General features: G+C 37.6%; 1 protein-coding gene across 2 annotated transcripts in view; it reads right to left on the bottom strand.

Moving 5' to 3' along the window:
- The window catches only part of SEMA3A (semaphorin 3A), a 170,416-nt gene that overhangs the window by 45,910 nt on the left and 104,225 nt on the right, over positions 1 to 20,281 (bottom strand). For both annotated transcript variants that reach the window (XM_061368180.1, XM_061368181.1), the window contains one exon: positions 14,846 to 14,965. In XM_061368180.1, coding sequence (XP_061224164.1) covers positions 14,846 to 14,965 — 120 coding nt within the window. The remainder of the gene's footprint in view (positions 1 to 14,845; positions 14,966 to 20,281) is intronic.

Here is a 20,281-nt window from a genome sequence, read left to right as displayed (position 1 = left end):
CTACATCTTCAGAACTCTGGATGAGTGACAAAAACTAAATATCACAGTCTTTATGTTAAGAAGTGATGCATTAGAGGAGGAAGTAGAGCATGGAGGCACTGAAGATGTTTCTGATTTGGGGTGTTACACACTTTTGGCAATCTGAGACTGCCTTTTGTAAGCTCTGAAGATTCACAGGAGGAGCACAACTCCCTGGAGATGCCCAAGCAGTCTGTGGTAGATGACCCAAAACTCGGAGACCAAGCCTGTTCTTTTCCACTAATATGATTTTTTTTGGGCCTTCTAGAATGCTGAGACATGCGTGATTGTCTTGGTGGAATATTCTCCCTCTGTGCAGCTTGCAAATCAAGGGTACAAGAAAGTGTCCTGAGGGCAGAGAGTGAATTCTGCAGCAAACACCATCAGCCAAACTCCTGACACAGCACATTGCAGGAGACAAATCCCTGGCAGAGTGCGAGGAATAGCTGGGGATTAGCAAGGCGCACACATTCCTCTGTAGAGAAAGTGGGACAGCCTTCAGCAGTACGACTGGCAAAATCGTGAAACCTGAAACTGAAGGACAGTGGCTTGACAAGTATGTCTTCAGTCTCCATATATCTCCTGAGACCTAAACACTTAAGATTTCTCTCTCAGCTTCATGCAGTGCACAACACTGTCCCTCCATCAGAACCATTTGTCCACACATTATTACCGTTTTCTGCCTACAAGGTGAACAAATATGGCCTTTGTGTCAAAAAACATCTATTTTGAAAACAGGAAGAAAAATATTAAATTTTCTACTGTCGAGTTCAACTTGAAGTGTGTGAAAGGGGTTGGGTAGTTGTAAAACCTATCTACTCCCAATGTCATGTCAACAAACTGGACAGGCCTCTGCCAGCATCTCAAATCTCAGTAAGAGATGTTCATTCATCACGAAATGATCATCAGTCCCAGCCTGTTCCCAAGCAGTGATCTAGCAGAAAATACTCTGTAGCAATTTCCTAACCTATCCAATCTCCTGTAATTTAATTTCTTAGTTAAATCATTTAGATTTGGCCATGAAACTGAGGTAATTTTGTCAAACTATGAAAAAGATTTTGTTGTTATAATTAACTTTTACAGCTAGTGTAAAGCAGCTTGACACAAAATCCATTAAAGTAAGATGAATTAGGGATGGCAGCAAAGACTGAAGAAAGGGCTGGGTGAATGACTGCTTTTAACTGATCTGTCAGTGCAGCACAGCAACATGAAATGCAGTAAGGCATCTGTAAGGGGAAGCAATACCCCTGAGCACAACCCGAGGTTTTCAGTGTGATAGCATCAGTTATGGCAACCTCTCTCAATATTCATGTGAACATAATATGCGACTCTGACTTAATTTTGCTTCATTCAACATAAGGTATTAACAGGGTTTGTACCCAACTGAAGGTACTAGTTTATTAATGATGTGAAACAAAAAAAGAGATAAAATACTTCACAGCACAGGTGTGATGAAAATCATGCAGTTGCTTCAGATAGAAAACTCTGGCAACATCACCTTTTGCACTGCTCTGTCAGAAGGTTATTCTTTTCAAACTCTATTTAATTGCTATGTACTTTAATTCTGCCCAAGCAAACCCTCCTTTCTTATTAATTGACAGCATTTCATAATAATTACCATAACGTTTAAGAATGAAAACCTTGTTGGAGTAACGATGAATCAGACTTATATTAGTATTTTTTAAAAGGAGTGAGGGAGGAATTTGCTTGTGATACATAAACAGCAGGGAGAGGAATTGGCAGAAAGTTTAGGCAAAAGTATTTTAAAAGTCATATAAGAATGAAATGTATTAAAGAATATAGGTCCTGTAATACATGGGAAACTGTGGAACTTCTTTGTAAAGAATGCCTTCTAGTAACAAGACTGGCAAAAAAAAAAAAAAAAAGAATTAAAGATGACAGTATGTCAAATATGGAGCAGAACTGAGTCTTAGTAATGACAATCCATTCACACAATCTTGTGAAAAAAGCTGATGACTCACTAATCCATGTAAAATATCTCATAGGAAGGTTTTGCACATTTCCCTCTCATGAAGCTTTTTCTGCCTTTAGTGGAAGTTCCTTTAGAGGAAGAGGAGAATAGGAAACAGAGACCACAGGCGTAGGTAAATGAAGAGAGCTGTGCCCCATGACTGTCAGACTTTACAGTGTATCAAATGATTTCACAGAGCTCAGGAAATATGATTAATCTCACTGACATCAGTGGAACACTTTTTACTATTTACAAAGGTATTGAATTTTGCTCAAACGGCAGTAAAAGAATCAATAAACACCAATCTTCAGATATATGGCCATTTTCACAGATAATGTATTATCAGTGAATGCCTTCAACTCTTTCATAAGACCTATGGAATGAATGGGAAAAATATGTAATCCAGTCTTTAAAATAACTTTTCTTCTGTTTTTCTGAATGATCATCTGTAAAAAAAGCTCTGACCCTGAAAGGCTATCTGGTTTCTTCTTATACCAGCTCATCTAATAAAATCTTCCTACAAATCTTGCTTCACTTACCTGAACAGATATCTTTACAAACCCACCAGCAGGAAATGAAATTTATATATGTAAACATATGTTAAAAATACTCTTTTCCATAATCCAAGAACCCAACAAACCAAACCAAAATGAAACAAAACAAAACAGGCCAGCCTGTTACTTTAAAAGGTCAGTCAGGAAGGGAACTATTTTCTCTTCATTTACTTTGCATAACTGTGGCAGCCCTAAGTGCTCAAAACATCAAATTCTGCTGGATGTTGTACAAGACAGAGTGGTCTCAAAGAGCCAAAGTTTAACCCTTGCCTTGAAAGAGATAATTTTCCCTGATAACACTACATGACGACTCACTTTCCTAACATGTGAAACATTCAGCCTATAGCCACCAGTGATGCGGGTATGAGAATAGAAGGAAAAAGAGCTAAAGAAAAGCATATCACCCGGCACTTCAGTTTTGGTGGGTTGCTCTCTATTTTGGTGGGTCTTTTGGCTATAGAAACTTTCAGACAATGCTACTGCTTTTGAGACACAAATTGAGATTCTTAAAAGCAATACAGGTATTTACCTGTACACTGTCACATCACCTGAGGCATTCATTGATTCTGGCTATCAGCTATTAGCTGGTGAATACCCGTATATTTTGTCATATCTTAAATGCTACCATAAAGTTTCCTCTAAATTTTTTACTTAATGGTATGTAAAAGCACCTATCTATATGTTCAGAAAATCAAATCTAACAGCCAGCTATTCAAGATGAATAAGTGTATCTAAGTCCATGGAATCCAACGGAATAGCGAGGGATGGGATACTTTTGACATCACTTTAATACCTAAAAGATAGGCACTGAAGTCTGAGATAAGTAATGCAGGGTGCTCCAGAGATCAAAGGGAAGAAGAAGCACTTTGCAATGCAGCAAAATGGGAAGTTCAAGATCCGTTGTAAAGATATGACATGAGGAACCATTTGTTAGCATTTCCTTTTGGGTGGAGAAGGGAGGAGTCTGTGTATCATATCTGATAACTGCAACTCTGTGAATAAGGTATATGGACTTTCTTTTTTATGTTCTCTGTTACTTAAACATGCTACCCTTTACAAGTGAAAAAGAGTATCCGTTTGTCTCGCCCATTTGTTCATTTCTCATCCTGTTCTCTCTCCCTTACACCATAGTCATGAATAAGGCCCTATGGTCTAAGTGATGTTGATGGTGACATTGTTTCACCCTTTTGTTTTGCAGGTGTTACCTGGTGGCGCCTAGGGAGGAACCCTGTGAAGTGACTCAAGTGAGAATGGAACAGTATCCTGGAAACACGGGGTTGAAAAGGTAAATGAAGAAAAATCACTAGAAGCTTTTGTGTAAATTAAAATGCTGTAACGGATGAAAACTAATCTGCTGGGAAATTACATGCCATATTAAATATACTGATTATAATGAGATGTTTTATCTTATCTTTTGTTGAAGGGCTACAGAAATATTAAGACGTTCTAAAGTCACAGCACAAAAGGGTCTTCAAGATGTAAGATATGATGTATCATAGTATTTCAGAAATAATGAAATTATAAAATTTGCAGGGAATTTTATAGATCTGATTTTTTATGCAACAGATACTCTATCTAGATTTCTTTACACACTCTTTGTGCCTACTGAATCACGAAGTATAACATTAGGCCCAGTCCAGCTCCAGTAAAGTCAACAGCCATAACTCTACTAAATACAGAAGATGGAATATATCCTTGAGAATAGAGCTTATATTTGAGAATCTTATATGAGAATGGAGAATATTAGCTTTGCAATTCTTAGATAATGTGATTTTTGAATTGTGTTCTTGAACTACCTGATTGTGTTATCAATGTTTTAAATACATTGAGGTTTCCACTTTGTAGTAAAAATAGGCTTTTAATACACGACAGTACTTAGCAACCTAGTACCAGCCATCAGTTTGATATCAGCCGTGACATTATTTAATTTTCAGAATCACAGAGGTTAAAGCTCACTGAACTATAAACAGTTGAAAACATGGAGTGTAATCCCAAGGCACAGCTCTGCACAAGCTGTAATTTAAATCATATTGCATGCTAAGCTGAAAAGGCAGTGCAGGTCCCAGAGGGCATGAATAAATCTGCAGTCACTGATTTACCACACACATTTGTGTTGGGATTCTGTAACTGTGCAAATGTGATGTCTTCCTTTAGTGCAGAGGACCTGTCACCTACTGAGATTTGTAATTAAATAACCCAAAGAACAAAAGCAATTACTTAGCCTTACAAGCATTCAATGAATTTTACACAATCTTGTGAACAAAGAGAAGGGGAAGTTAGGGGACAGAGAGAAAGGGAGCCTTTGAGTCTGCAGCTTAATTCAACTGTCTCTTGTGCTAGCTAAGATTTTAATATATAGACCAGGTATTCACATACCTGGCTTATTTTGAACTAATAATTCCATCATCACAAACTCCACTCTGAAGTGGATATTTCTCCATCTAAGGAGCCAATTATGTTTCCAGTTGGCTAAGTGCCACATCAGGTGCCGGCTTTGAGCAATCAGTTGTGTTAATTGCAAGGAACACTGAATGCCTTTTGGGACAAGCAATTCACGGTTCAGGAATGTTAGTGTAAGGGGGGTTAGGTTCAGCCCCATTACAAAGAGCAAATCAAAAAGTTTGCATATGTTGCCTACTAACAGTTGTAAATTTATGGAGCCAGGGGAAAGAGGTAGGAGCAGACTAAGGGGCTGTATCCTCACATCATTAACTCTGCTGGGTGTGTTGAACATGTCAGTTATTTGATGGGGTGGTGGCTGTTTGGTGATGGAGGCCTTCACATTTTCAGCTCAGCAGCTCTGTCTTCCCATTCCTCTGTTTCTGTCAGATACTCTGATCCAGTCCAACAGGACTAAGTGGAACAGTCGTTCAAGCGAAGACTACCTCAACTGCCCACATTTGTTGGGCACACTCTCCTCTACATTTGTTGTCATTTTCCTTCTTTCTATTTGTCATACTAGGAAAATAATTTAAAAAAAAAAACAAAAAAAACCCTTATATTAAAAACAGCCACTGAAGAAATAAAGTGCATTAATGAAACAAGTACTGCAGTGAGTAAAAATCAGTGAGTAGATCTTTCTTGGCTGTATTTGGTATACTCTCATTTATTAAAAGCTAAAGATCTGGCCTGTAGTATTTCTTAGTGTCTAACTTTTGTCTCACTACCTGAATAACAAGTTTTAGCTAGTCTGTCTATTTCCAAGGGTTGATTTCTAATATGTTTGCTCATGAGTCACAGCACCAGCACTCTTTAAAAGAAGAAACCTACCCAAATGTTGGAGGTGATGAATGGGAGGCTTGGATAAAGGGAGTTAGTGTGCTGTGGGGAGGGGGAGGAACTGGTACAAACCTCAAAGACTGCAGGTGCTTAGAAAAAAATGTGAAGGCTCAGGAAGTGTCTCTAATACCCTTTAGAGGCTCAGTCCCTGGTGTCCCACATGGCTGTACAAAGAAAACTTCTTAAAACAAAGCCATCTTATTTCTCCCTTTAACACAGACTAAAACATTGCCAAACACTTTTGCGTCTGAAGCTGTGAATTTCATGAAATTCAATGCAACTGTCTCAGCACTCTCTGGTTTTGTGGGGCTGAAACCTCTAATTCTGCTTCCACCGCCCTGCGGCCAGCGTGCTCTAGTCACATCACACTTAACCTTTGCCTTGGCTTCTCAAAAAAGAATTTGTTTCACTCTATTCACGGCTTCAACATTTTGGCAAACTGCACTTGAGTGCCGCGCTGGGCCTTTATATTGAACACACTAATCTGATTGTTTTTCCACTCTACAAACTTTGGGTCAACAATCAAGCTGCTGCCAGAAACTAATTAATTTGCAAACAGGCCCCATTTTCACAGGGGGAGAGCTTTTGAAACCTATGTCAGCAGAGCTGGTCACACCATGGTGACATGCATTGTCATGGCATCCACTTTTCTGCGTAATTCTCCTCACTAATTTTTCACCACACACATGAACTCAAATTACCCAGTCAACAGTAAATCTCTATTGAATGCCCACCAAACTCTGAACATGGTGGCCTGAGAAAAAGGAAATTGGTATTGACAGGGTCAACACTCATTAAATTGATGGCTAGAGCAGAAGGAGAAGAAAAAAAACAACACAATAACATAAAAAAAATCAGAGTATGTCATACCCCAATGAAGGAAGCTATAACAGACCCATTCCCACTTTGTTTAAATCAATTAGTTTTCCACTGTGTGATTCCCTACAAACAGATTTCTGCTTAACTTTTCTTGAAAAACTGGTTAGTTACTTTTGTGAATAGGAAAGGAAGCAAAATTTTGGAGGTAAAAGTCACTGTTTTCCAAGCATCATAGCTGTGATGAGCCCTCAGAGACATCTTGGAGATCATGGGAAACCTATTTGAGTTTGCAAGGCCTATAACACACAGGCCTTGTCTTTGGCATCTTGCCACCTAATCTGAACTTTTCTTTTCCTTAAGCTGATTTGAATCTATGTAAAAATAATAATTACAAAGAAACCCATGTAATGTAATTTAAAGTGGGGTCTACACCAAAACCAGAGCAAAGTGCAATCTTAGAACCTGAATACTACACCTGTCCCATACAAATTACTTTTTTTCCCTAATGAAATTCATCTCCAGGGCAAGAGGAGAGGCTTCCTATGAACTGCTGCATGTTTAATAATAATATTAAGTAATATATATATATATGTATAGATAGATACAGTCTTTTTAATCATATATTAACTGGAAGGTACACAGCTTTCTAGTAGAGATTATTACCACAGCTACCACTGCTTGAGTTATATACCGCGTTTGTCACCTTCTTGATGTGAACAGATCATTACTTTACAAACCTGCCCATTGCCGGCTCTACAAGTTACCCATTCAATTAAGCACATACAAACAAACAATCCTCATTTAAGAAAAATTAATAAAAAAGAAAGAAAAACTTTCTAGAGAACACAGAATATCACTGGTACTACTGATAGTCAGACAATTGCTGGTGTTTATTATTCAGTGTAAGAAGGGTTTAGATAGGTTTATCTAAATCTATATCTTTAAAAAGCAACTCACATTGGTTATCAATTTTGATCCAAGATTTGCCCCCCACAGGCAGATGTACTGATTTATTCACATCTAGCATCTAGCCAGAGCTTGTTCTGGCTCTTTCATCCAGTTTCCTTCCCAGCATAGTTAGAGCATAGGCGATAGGAAGAGCTATACTCTCTGACATGATGCTCATCAGGATTTACTGGGTTGTTGACCTGATACCATGTTCACCACTGAAATAAAGCCCCTAAAATTTAGCAGTTCTAAGCCACATCACCGATAGATCAATTCAGTGTACATGAGTGAGCACAGTTACTCCAACTGGCAATCACTTCAAAGTCTCTAGAGAGAGACTATGCACTGCTCTGTTTGGGACTGGGGTCACATTCCACAATGCTTGTCTTGAGACCTATGAACTTTTTTCCTAAAAAATGTATTATGTGCAGCGGACAAACTTCTCTGGTTTCCATTGGAAACAATGCACAAAGCACTGAGCTTCCCCATTATTTTTCATCTTACATGCTCTATAAAGAAAGTTATGGTATGAATAGGAACTAAACGTGGCTTCTAATCTACACTGCCAGCTATTAGTTTTTGGTGCGCATAATAAGGCTGACCAAGCTAAAGCCCATAAATGAGCCCACGTTTAACCATGTAATATATACATATCTTTAGTCAGGTGCTCCTGGACTAATTTGTATCCTAACTTTCCCAAGCATATTGTGGCTCTAGCTCAGACCGATAAGTTTATTGACGCAAATCTTTTTGCCCCAGGTCATACTCTCTAGAGTGTCAGGAGGTCTTCAAAATGTGCAGTCAAACCAGGGGAATGTCCTTTTCCACTTCATCTTTCCTATTCACTTTTTTCACTCCGGTCTCAAAGCTCATCTTTTGGCTACTTTTACTAAAATATCACACCAAAAAGCAGCAAAATCTTATCTGCAGCACTAAAATTTAATTAAAAAAACCCAACCCTAGTCCTAGTCTGAGGGAAGAGGTGAGGGAGACAGCATGAGAGAAGGAGAGAGGTCTATTTCCTAGAAAGATGGAAGACTAGAATTTTTCTGGTTGTCTTTGCCCACTATCTTCGTGATCTTCCTCACGTCTAGAGGAACTGTAAAACACATTCTCTAATTACTGCTTGGTTTTTGATTTCTGAATCAAGTGCTCCTCTTATTTTGTATAAAGATACAGAGAGCAGATGAGGCAAATGGTTCAAATACATGAGTATTTTCTGATCAAGTATTCAGGTGGATCTATGGCTTCCTGAGTTGTAGACATTTCAGGATTATGAAAGTACAAATGTCAAGTAATACAAAAGCATGTAGAGAAAAGACTTGTCAGATTGCAATAAGAGCAATTAAAAATTCATATTTAATCTCTCAAATTTGGATCTACAGACTTAAGGGAGGAAAAAAAAAAAAAACAACCAACTTGTAAATTGAGTCTGCATGCCATTCTGTTCATGTTATTATGCAACTGTCACCATAGTTTCTGAGTACTTCCTAGCACTGTGTTAGGTGACATTAGCATTTGTCACACATAGAATTTATCACTATGAAATTATTTATTACTATTCTTAGCAATAGAGATAATGGGAATGGAGGTGGGAGGGTAAACTGAGTGAGAAATGAGACTTGCATATATGGATGTGTTTTGTTCCTGTAAGGGTTGGAGTTGTTCATGACTGTATGAGCAGTGATGGGAAAGTGCAGAACTTGGTCCACACTACAGCCTGCATGATAAGAGATATCATTTGACTAATTTGGTTCAAATATAGGAATGCATATTTTAAATGCAAGAGATTCTTGCCAGGAAAAAAACAACACCAAAAGAACAACAACAAAAACCACACACACACACACACTCACACACCCAGAGAACACCTCTCACTGTTTGCACTGGTAAGGTTGTTTAAATATGCCCTTGTAAATTTATGGGAATGCAGATCTGGAAGAGAGACTATTTAGTTTACTCTTTGTAGTCCCTTGCGATGTCAGACAAGTGTGCTATCTGACAACACATAGATGTTATCTAAGCTCCTCTCAAAAACCAGCTAGGCTGACTCATTGTTTATTTCTATTGGGCAGCTTTTTCTAATTTGATTCCTTCCATGATTTAAGACTTCTAATTTGAAGCCTACATATATTCATATGCAGTTCGTACCTTTTTTAAAAAATATATATTCTTTATTTAAATAGGTCTTTTCTTTCTGGAAATTTATTTTATTTGTTTCCTTTCTCAAAAAATATCTTAGATGCACTTTATGAATGGATGATTGGGTCCTGTCAATACTGGCAGTTCAGCCATTTTCCATCTGCTTACCTTTGGTGGCATGTATTTCAGTACCTTCTGTATATTTGGATTAGGAACGAGGAAGAGGCGAGCTGGAAAGTGGGAAACTAGGAAGGCATTCAGGGACAAGGAAATGGCAAAAGAAGAGGGACAAAGAAGAGGGGGTGTCAGTGGGAAAAGGGTTTGGTGTAGGTGAACAAAGACAAGCTACAGATTCAAGGATGCTGCAAATGAACACACAAAGTCTCAGCAAGAGTAGCTGCAAGAGAATGGTACTCATTTCTAAACATCTTTTTAACACATTCAATACATTTTATTAGAAAGGTAAAAATCCTATAAAGTAGCTGCAGTCTTGTCTTTCTCTTGCCATACTTTTTTCTACTGTGCAATACATATATATTCAAAATTATGTGCGTATGTTGCCAGTGCTGGGACATCCTACAAATTGCCATCAGCAGAAACAACATAAAGTGATGGCTAAAGTTCTGTACGAATGTCAGGAGAGTATCAAGTCCATGTTTCCTGCCTTGGAGCCTATGAAATTTAAGAGGGCGTTTTCTTTTTTATTGAACAGTCGCTCAGCTTCTATAACTCTCAACTGTTTATGTAACCGTAAAGTAAAGATTACCAAGGACAATAACCCCAGGGGACTAAGTACAGCCACTACCCCACTTTAAAAATTAAGCCATGGAAAGTATGCTAAAATAATATCATAGAGCTGGTTTAAACCCATAAAAAACAAGGACATTCCAAGCCAAGTGTGGAAATCCAGACTGACAGTCTCTTTTAACCCCAGGTCTAGTAAAGAGGGTGAGGCGAGGCCAGTATGCCCTCATTTTTCTGGGGTGTAAACCACATTCATAATACTATCTTAATACAGCTTCTGTGATTTCATTTCCTTTCAAATCTTCTGCAGCCCAACTGTGTTTTGCTTTTAAAATAAATGTTTATGGTTATTCATTTTGAAAATGCTAACAATTTAAGGCCAGATCCCCTGTGCTCAAGTCAGGGAACATGAGAGTGGCTCCAAGCTTTCCTTCCACTCCCCTAACCTTCAGCTGCCTTCAGTACATTGCTTTTGCATTGCTTAGCATTTGCTTTGGTACACTGCACTGCCATTTCTGCCTCCTTGCCTCCAGTCATGCCCTCAGCCCTTGCATAAATGCTGCCATGGATGGTGTACAGCAAACACTGTGTGTAGTTCACTAGGGAACTCCCTGGTACCAGGGTAAGCTGTTCTGACCTGCTCAGGCCTCCTACTCATCTTTTTTATTGCTGAAGCAGTTCATAGAAGCAGGACCTGATCTACGCTTTCTTGAAATAACAGTAGCTTCTGATGGCTCCACACTATAAGAGGCAATGGTACGTTTAAAGGGAAACATTTTTGCCTATTGTCCAGATTCTGGGAGACGTACCTGTAGCATCAAAGCCATTGCTCGTTTATAGTACAGTTGGGCAGGAGATGTTTTTTCTGTTTCAGGATTTTTTTTTTTTCTGAAAGTTCAAAACTATTCTTGACCCTCAGTGGGACCAGCTAAGACTGTCGAAGATATTTGTGCAGAGAAACTCCATGCACTTACCAGAGGAGCCAATAACGTCCAACATGAGCATGTACATGGCTTATGACAAAGTGCACGATTCAATCTGGGGCACTGAACTGCAGCATTTTGTATCCAAAATGACCCCAGAGTGCCAAATCATTTTATTATGTTTTTGCAAATGCCTCCATGTCACATCTGGCCAACTCTGCATCAGTAATTAAATATACACTGCTACAGTGACTGATGTATGGTTCCCTGCCTTCTAGATGAATGCTCCAACTACATGGCTATAGAATCAGTCTCACTTGCTTTACTTGGCTTGGTGACTGTTTAATTATTTATACAAAATGAAATGTCTTTAAAGCCTGTGAGTATTTAATATCTTTACAGAACTTACGACGTCTTTAAGAGCTGCTGGTCAGCACCTTCCCTTGGGTTAGGCACACTTCAAAGCCCTCTTTCCAGCAACATTTAACTCCTTACAGAAGTTGGAGCACTTCCAAAAAGTCACTGTGTGATTTTTGTAGGAACTCTGTGTTCATACTTAAATCCAAAAGACTTAATCTCTCTGTGCAATGTTGTCCTTCTCTTAAGCCAGTTCAGGGTGATATTTAAATTCTGGGAAAAGTTTGTAAGCTCTTCATGTGTAGCTGTCTTCTCGTTTCCATTTTTGGTACCAAACAGCTGTGTTCTCTGCACCCTGTCATCTCTGACCTTAGTCTTAGTATGAAGTAAACATTAGCAAAGACTTACAACTGGATGTCTCACCACCTTGCTATTAAACTCCATGGGGATGAGGATTTCTCTTTGTAAGTTTGATCAGAACTACTGCTCCTATCCAGCTTTCAGTTTATGTCCATTAGAACAGCAATTTTTAACCTGAGGCTAAGAACACCTTACAAAGCAACAAGAAAAGCAAACCCACCACTACACAGCAATCTATGTCTTTCTTTAATGAAAATTGTAAAAAGGTCTGCAAACTTATGGTTCAAAACCAGTTTATACAGATCTTTAAGACAGCAGAGTACACCTCATCCTTCAGTCAGAGCTTGTTCCATTAAAAGTATATCCATTTTAAATGCATCCAAACACAAAGCTTCTTTCTTTTATAATTATATTTAAAAGAGACAAATGATAAAAGAAAACAAAATAAAATCAAAGGACCGGCATGTCTGCAGAGTTTCACACTGAAACAATTATCATTTTTGGATTTCCCTGTTAGATGCTGAAATTAAAAGTACTGTGTGGAAAGGCTGCCAGGATCTTATCACTGGGAAATTTACAGTAATGGCTTATATCCTTTAACAGGAACGTTATACTGCAGACTTCAAGACAACCTTTCCATATTAGGAACGTAAACTTATTAAGTTGCAATAGAGATTTAAAAGATGTACTTAAGGATCATTCTCTATTAAATTATAGAAAAGAATCATTTCTAAAGGTCTCAGTTTGATTCTTTTTTTTTTTTTTTTTTAAGTTATCATGAAACTTACCATGCAGGCATATAGTGTAAGAGCTACACTAAGAATTGAAAAACATTTTCACCCTGTGCTGTGATAAATGCTGCTGTTCTACTTTTATGGACAATACTTAAGTTCTAGAAAGCTTGAGGTTTGTCAGCTCATTATGTGAAACTGTCTTCTTCCCATCTTGAGCACAAAGCAGTTGTGGTTTCTGCACCCTGTCAGATGTAACCTTAGTGCTAATTTGGGAAAAGCAGTTCTCACATTTAGTGCTGAAAGACTGATAACCGAATCCACAAAGGAATGACACATTTTCAGCGATGAAGTACAAGGGGCTCTGGACAATGGCTGTGCTTTCCCACTGCATAAATCCTGACTCAGCTGTCATTGTGCATATCTACTGCACAGAAGCAGATTTTGCTTGCGTGATTGGACTTACATCATGACTATCATAACAAAAATGGGTATTGTGTTATCTTCAACATATTATTACTCTACCAGGTACCAAGATAGACTGATATGTCTGTGAATCCTGCACTTTCCTGTCTCCTGAAGTCTTGAAATCTTTTCTATTATAATAAAATAAGCCAATTAACAATATTTCTCGATTACTGGGCAAGCACACACTGTAAAACTGAAGTGTGATATACCTGAATCTGATCTTGCAGAAGATTCATACAGCTTGTCTTATTAAAATAAATATTCATACAATTTGTCACATACACATTTATTTGATATATATAACCAATGCATATGCCATATAGACAGTTGTTAGTCTTACCTGCAAAAGAACTTTGTGGTTTCAATAATGAGTCAGAGATTGGTTTTGTTATCAGTTGTATATACAGGTAATATTATAAGCAGTATGATACTAGAAATTCCTGACTGTAGCTAATAAGAAACTGTGTTGTTAAAACATATTCTGCTCTTTTACATTAAAAAATTGTGGGAACACTTTGTACTAAATTGCAAAACCACGTAAGAAAATGTGGACCTCAACACAGACATAAATAATGTGGCTAGGAGTGGAAAGTATATGAGAACAAAAACAGGGGTGCAGATGCAAGCCGCATGTACAGTAAAAGTGGCTAGATAACTCTTCAAAAAGTAAAATCCAAATTAACGCGAAGTAACTACATTTAGTGTTGCTGGCTTACTTAAATTGAATGTCAGTATTTCAGATGATGAAATCTCATTTCCAAAGTGCACATATCCTTGTATAGCTAAAACCAAGTGTAATTCCATTTAAGCAATTGGAACTTTGACTTCAGTAGAACTTGGATAGGACACAGATGCATCTCAAAGAATTTTGGTACATGAAGCCAAAACCTTATTTTCTCTAACATTATCCTTCTCTCTCCATACACGCAAACAAAGAACTACAGGCCTATTTGGTAATATCAATAGGAAAACATAAGCTATTTTTTCTTGTAAACTATTGAATATTTTAAAACCCAATAGTTTGGAATGCCCAGGACTCCTTTCACTTGTTACAAACTATTGACAACTTTGGCTTGCTCAGGAAGCTCTGCTGATTCACTTTCTTCTTGACTTTGGTGGCCAGTGTTTTTGACTCAATCTAGTAAAAAATTAAAGCCTGTACAAGGCACAGTCCTGCCCAAGGCTCTGTAGCTACTTTGTGTTGACGTGTGACTGATGACTGAACAAGCCTCGAGCTTCTGTCCAACTTGCACCCTACACCAATCTGCTTCTGTAGCATGACAGCATTAGCCAGAGTGCCTGTTTATGTTTTAAATTTAATCACACTCCACAAATCTCAATGTAATTTAAAAAAATAAGGCTTCTTTATAAATCACTTTTATCACATCTGATTCATTTAAACGGTTTAAGACAAAATTCTGCTTCTAATAAAAGAGGGGTGCATATGTCACAGATGTGGCTGGAAGGAAGATGTGTGCTAGTCTTTAATGGGTAGATGAATGCAACCAGATAAATGCACATTTTACATACCATTTAGCCACCGGGAGTCATGCTGCTCTGTTCTGATTGGATGATGATGCCCCAGAGTACGGAAAATGGCAAAGTCCCTGCCCATGAAGTCTGCTGCTGTGCCAGAGTACAGCTCTCCATCTGTGGGAGGATGTAATTGTAAGTAATATTTCTCAATTTTCCAGTCATGGCAAGTCAGAGAAAGCTGTCAGTTCTATGTTTATATAACACTAATAGAGATAATGAGAAAATTACAAAGCAATAATGCAATGCATTGTTATTGAAAATACATTATTAGACCCACTTTCTTACTGCAGAGTTTAACTGTAACCTCTCTAATGAGCTGTTAGCACAGGCACTTCTCAAAAATATCTTTGGATTTTTAGGTTGGAACAGTGACTGCCTATATACCTGTCCCTGGCAGACAGTAGCATGCAGCACCCCAAAAACCCACCTAACTGTGAAGCTGTCCTGTTTTGAAAAGGAGTTTAGACTGGAGACCTCCAGAGGTTCCTACTGGGTTTATGTGACTGTCTTTGGAAGTGGAGAGTCCAGCTCATTCACTCTTGGTTCAGAAAGTCCTCAAGTCCCTTCAACTTTTCATACAGAAACTGTTGTTTGGTGGGGTTTTGTTTATTTCCTTTTCCTTTTTCTTTTTCTTTTTTTTTTTTTTTTTTTAACCTAAGCAAGCAGGTCATTATCTTCTATAGGAAAAGACAGAACATGACTTTCTCCTTTGGCCACCTTTTTAACTGTGATACTGCCAAAGGCCAACAGCTAAGGGAGAGAATAAATGAGATCATTCCCTGCTACTTTGACCCCACGCATATCACAGCGGACAAGTGAATTAAAAATTGACCTCTGATACTCTGCCCATAAATGGCACATATATAGCCTACCTGGAGATGAAACTCATAATATGAGTCCTAGTGTCCCTCTCCTCAGCCAGCTAGAAGTATAATGGAGGAGACAGTCTAAATTTGAAGGACTGAACAAAGTTAAGTACCTGCCACCTGGCAGGGAGAATAAGTACATAGTAATTGAACCAAGAGAAAACAACCAGGGATAAAAGCACAACACACATCTTTCTGGCATTGTTGTAGAGCTTGTCCATAAAATTAGTCTGAATTCAAAATGTAAAAAATGCATTTTTTAGGACTGTGCCCTTTTACACCTGTATTTGAAATAAGATACCCTACCCTATACTTTCAACACGGAAGTAAAAAGTATTATTCCTTCTAACTACTGTTTTCAAGCTACCCATCTTAAATGGGTCTCCTGTGGAAAAAAAACCCAAAACCATGTTTGAGGATAAAATAACTCTTTCAGCTAAGGTAATAAATTTTTCATGGTCATGATGAACTCTACCATGGCCTCATTTTGAAACACACTTTAGGAACAAGTTTATTACTTTCATGGCAATTTTAGGTATTTCCATGGTGGGACAACCAGATCCAAACATGCCTATTGGATATCACTGGCATCTTTTTTCCCAGAACACCGATACTATGAAATTGTCAACTAAATCTACAGTGGCTCTGTGCCATATGGTAGTCATGAAAGTCAGGAAAAGTGAAAACGTGACAGTGGAAAAGCATGGAATTGAATGAATTCACAGCAGAGATTAGAAGCAAATAGACAGTTGTGCCCAGCAGGAGGTGTAATCAGAAGTGAAACAGAACAGCATATCATTAATTAACGATTTATTATTCCTCTCTGTCATTTTCAACTTTTTTTGAAGGGGAGACAATCACTTAATTATAGTGATTATTATGTACAGGGTATGCAGCTGAGATTTTAAAAAACATAAAGCCTTTTTACATGTGAAAAAGGCTTTGATGCTATGCTTAACCTTTCTTTAACCTTATCTTCATTTTCTTGTCTTACAGTCCCTAGTGAGTTCTGATAAATAAATATAAATAAAAGGGGAAAAGAAAAAAAAACACAGTAAGCCCTATTTTGCTTCCTAGTTATCATCAGATATAAAAGTCAATCAGGAAACTAAAAAATTCTATACCATTAAAGTTAAAATAAATATAGCTCAAAATTACATACTTACAAAATTTACGGGGTTTTGGTGCCTCAGCTTCTAACTCAATATATAAACACTACCAAAACAAATCTTCAGTTCAACCCAAAACTTTTTCATGCTACTAGGCTTTAGTGGCTGATGCCTTCTCATCAGCAACGATAGAGTAAATGTTTTGCCAATAACAGTCTTCAGCATGTTCCAAAGAGGGAAGGTTCTGTGGGAAATTAACTTACCTTTCTTTGTTTCTACTACAGTCCCTCCAAGTTCCAGTACACCTAGAGCAATGCGTGCCCCTAAAGGAGCATGTTGATATGAATGGAAAATATGGATGCAAACAGAAATACATATATTGACTTTACTAAATAAAGAGGCAGCAATTAAAGCCCATAGTAATACTTCTTTGGGGAGAGGAACCATTTTTCCATATACTGTACATAAGCAGCATGGAACTGTGAGCCAAGTTTGTTAGATAAAACCCCAAGTTTGTTAGATAAAAATATGTTAAAAGAAGCATATATTTATTTGATGATTGTTTCTATTCAGCTTTTAAAGAAGATTGAATTTTTAAACAAAATAAAAAAATGGGAGAGTAGAGAAGTGTATGCTTCATTTTGGAAAGAATATGAAAGTTGAATGAATGCGGATTATAGGCAAAACCAAGCCCTGAATGACCCAATTCCTTTTACTGGTAAAAGGGTTCCCAAATGAAATCTGCTGTCCTTGGTTAGTAGGTTTATTCACTAAAGTTTTCAGACATACATAGTCTGAAAACTACTATGACTGAAAACTACTATGTCTAAAAACTACTATGTATGTCTGGTTTGACTTCACTCCTTTAAAAGTCAGCAACTAAAACTTCACAGAAAGTGGAATAACTCTAAACCCCTGAACCTCATATATACTTAAAAGCTAATTTCTAGTTCCTTGGTAAGAAGCCACTGTGTTTCAGATCATGTTCATACATATTCAGGAGTATTAAGGCACTTAAAATGATAAAAAAAAAAAAAAAGTAACTTAAAAATATTAGTAAATTAGTGAGACACAGGAACATAAATAGCTTTGAGGATTCTGGATCATCAGAGCTTTTGAAAATCCCAAAGGGTCATTTTCTAAAGAGCAACTGACTGGTAACAGGACAATGCTGTACCCTTCTGTGATTTAATTTTTTTTTCAGTTATCCCAATATTATTGCTTTAGAGTAACATTTTCAGTGGTGTTTTCTCCTGTGATAACATTCTATGAGAATCATGCTGCCTCTCATTTTCCTCCTGCCCTGGAATACATGCTAGCAGTGCTGAGGGACTGCTTAGTCTCTACATTTTCATGCATTAGCCCGCTCAAATTGAGATTGTTAGCAGCACATAGACAGGAATAGCTGAGTGATGTCTTACATTACTAGGAACTAGTTATATCATGTTCCCTAGCTAGCATTCCTTTAGAGTAGAGTAGCTGTAATAAACAACTCTTTAAAAATAACGAAAAATGTTTGCAGGTGGATGGAACAAGGAATGTATACAGGAAAATAATGGAATAATATAATAATGATAAACTGTTGGTTTTGTTTTTTTCCCCAAATATTACCAATTTATTTTTTTTTTCTTTAAGAAAGTGGGAAAACTGAAGATCCGCTTTCTGTTTATAAGAGTTTATTTCAGCTGAAATATCAAATAGGAATCCTGAGCACTAATGGCTATTAAAAATCTTAAGTTAGTTTTTGCAAATTAACCTTGGTGCTTTGCCCAAATTCCAGCTTGGGTAATCACATTTCACTTACCTAATATTTTCCTTCTAGTTATGGAGTCAAGAACATAGTCTTCTTCCACACTTTGCAAAATCTGCTTAGTGTTTCTGATGAAGAACAGAGTTTATTTTTCCCTCCTGTATTTAACCACATAAATTACTCTTACTTCTCAGCCTTCTTTTATCTTCCTCACATTTATATTATATTACTAATTATAACATTTCCTTTTAATGAGTGCTAGGTAATTGTTTTACACCGTTGCCCTCTTGAGCCTAAAACAAGCCACGGTTGCTTGTGAGGATTACTTCTGCCACACAAAGGGCCAGGAGTATGTGAGATATCATTCAACTTGGGAGGTGGGAAGAAGCAGTCCATACACATTCTTCCTGGTGTGAGGCCTTTGTGGTCAAGAAGCTCCTCTGGCCTTCATTGCCCTATTGACTGCTTCAGACCAGTGCTACCTACTTCAGAGAGTAGTTGGACCAGACCTCTCCATGCAGTCACTGCTTGGCTGGTTCATTCACTGTGCCTCACTTATTTTGGGGAGAAGCAATTATTTTGCCTTGGGTCCTCATTTTACCATAAAATTTATGCTTTTTTGGCAAAGACAAGGGTAAGTCTTTGTGAAGCAGTGGTAAATCTGGTGTACACTTTCTGAAACATCAGAACCTCTGCAGGACTGAAGTAAATGCAACATTATGATCAGTAACACCAGATGACTGTGAAGCAGCTATGAGGAGGAAGAGAACAAAGGATGTTTGTGTTCAGGTTGCAGAAGGCTAATTTCAGCTTCACCCTGACTTTTGCGTAAGTAAGTCACTAAAGCAGAAATTAGTCACCAGCTTTGAATGTTTAATTTGCACCATTTTCTACACTGCTAATACACTGATGGCTCTAACTGAAGCCTGATTCAAAACAAAATATCACGCTCAGTCTACTATTATTAGGAGGAAAAATACATGAAGTGAAAATCATAGTGATATGAAGTGGACTCAAGAAAGCAAAGATGTTTTAGAGACATGCAATCTAAGCCAAAGGAAATAAGACAATCATATTTGTACCGGACTGAGTGAAAGAAAAGGAAAAAAAAGGAATGTGAAAAGCTAGATGCTGTTGATTTTGTGCAGTTGCATACCGGGCACACCATGTAATACTGGCTTGTCATCATTCTCTATTGTATATTAAAGTAAACAGTAAAGCTGCTCCCTTGAGAGTAGCTCTGCCACAAATTCAAGTTGCTCCAGGCACAAATTTATACACTGGCCTTTTTCACACACATTTTTGTCCTTTCTGTTTGTACTGGGTACAAGTTGGAGCATGATGTGGATGTCTTTCCTGTTTTTCCTGTTAAAAAGTACATGTCTCCAGGGTAGCTCATCACCTGTGATCATTAGGGACTTCAAACAACAGGAAATGAGGCACTCTTAGGACTAAACTTTGTTTCTGTCTATTTTTAATAGCTTAATTTTTAAATGTAATCTAAATATAATAAGTATAGTTAGTAAGCAATACCCTAGACTAGCAATCTGATAAAGTTCTGAAGAAACCAATGTATCTGGTTATATTTAATTTCCCAAAGACTTCTGAGATAAGCGAATCTGCTATTTTCTGAAAAAGCCCTGCTGGATTTGAAGTTGTAATAAATTGCCAGAAAGTTACACGTGAAGGATAAAGTGGCTACACC

The sequence above is a fragment of the Neopsephotus bourkii genome, unplaced genomic scaffold (assembly GCF_033783945.1).
Source record: "Neopsephotus bourkii isolate Nb327-2 ecotype Australia unplaced genomic scaffold, CSIRO-AGI_Nbou_v1 NB_1423, whole genome shotgun sequence".
In the NCBI taxonomy this organism is placed as follows: domain Eukaryota; kingdom Metazoa; phylum Chordata; class Aves; order Psittaciformes; family Psittacidae; genus Neopsephotus; species Neopsephotus bourkii.
This window is presented reverse-complemented; position numbering and strand designations above follow the sequence as displayed.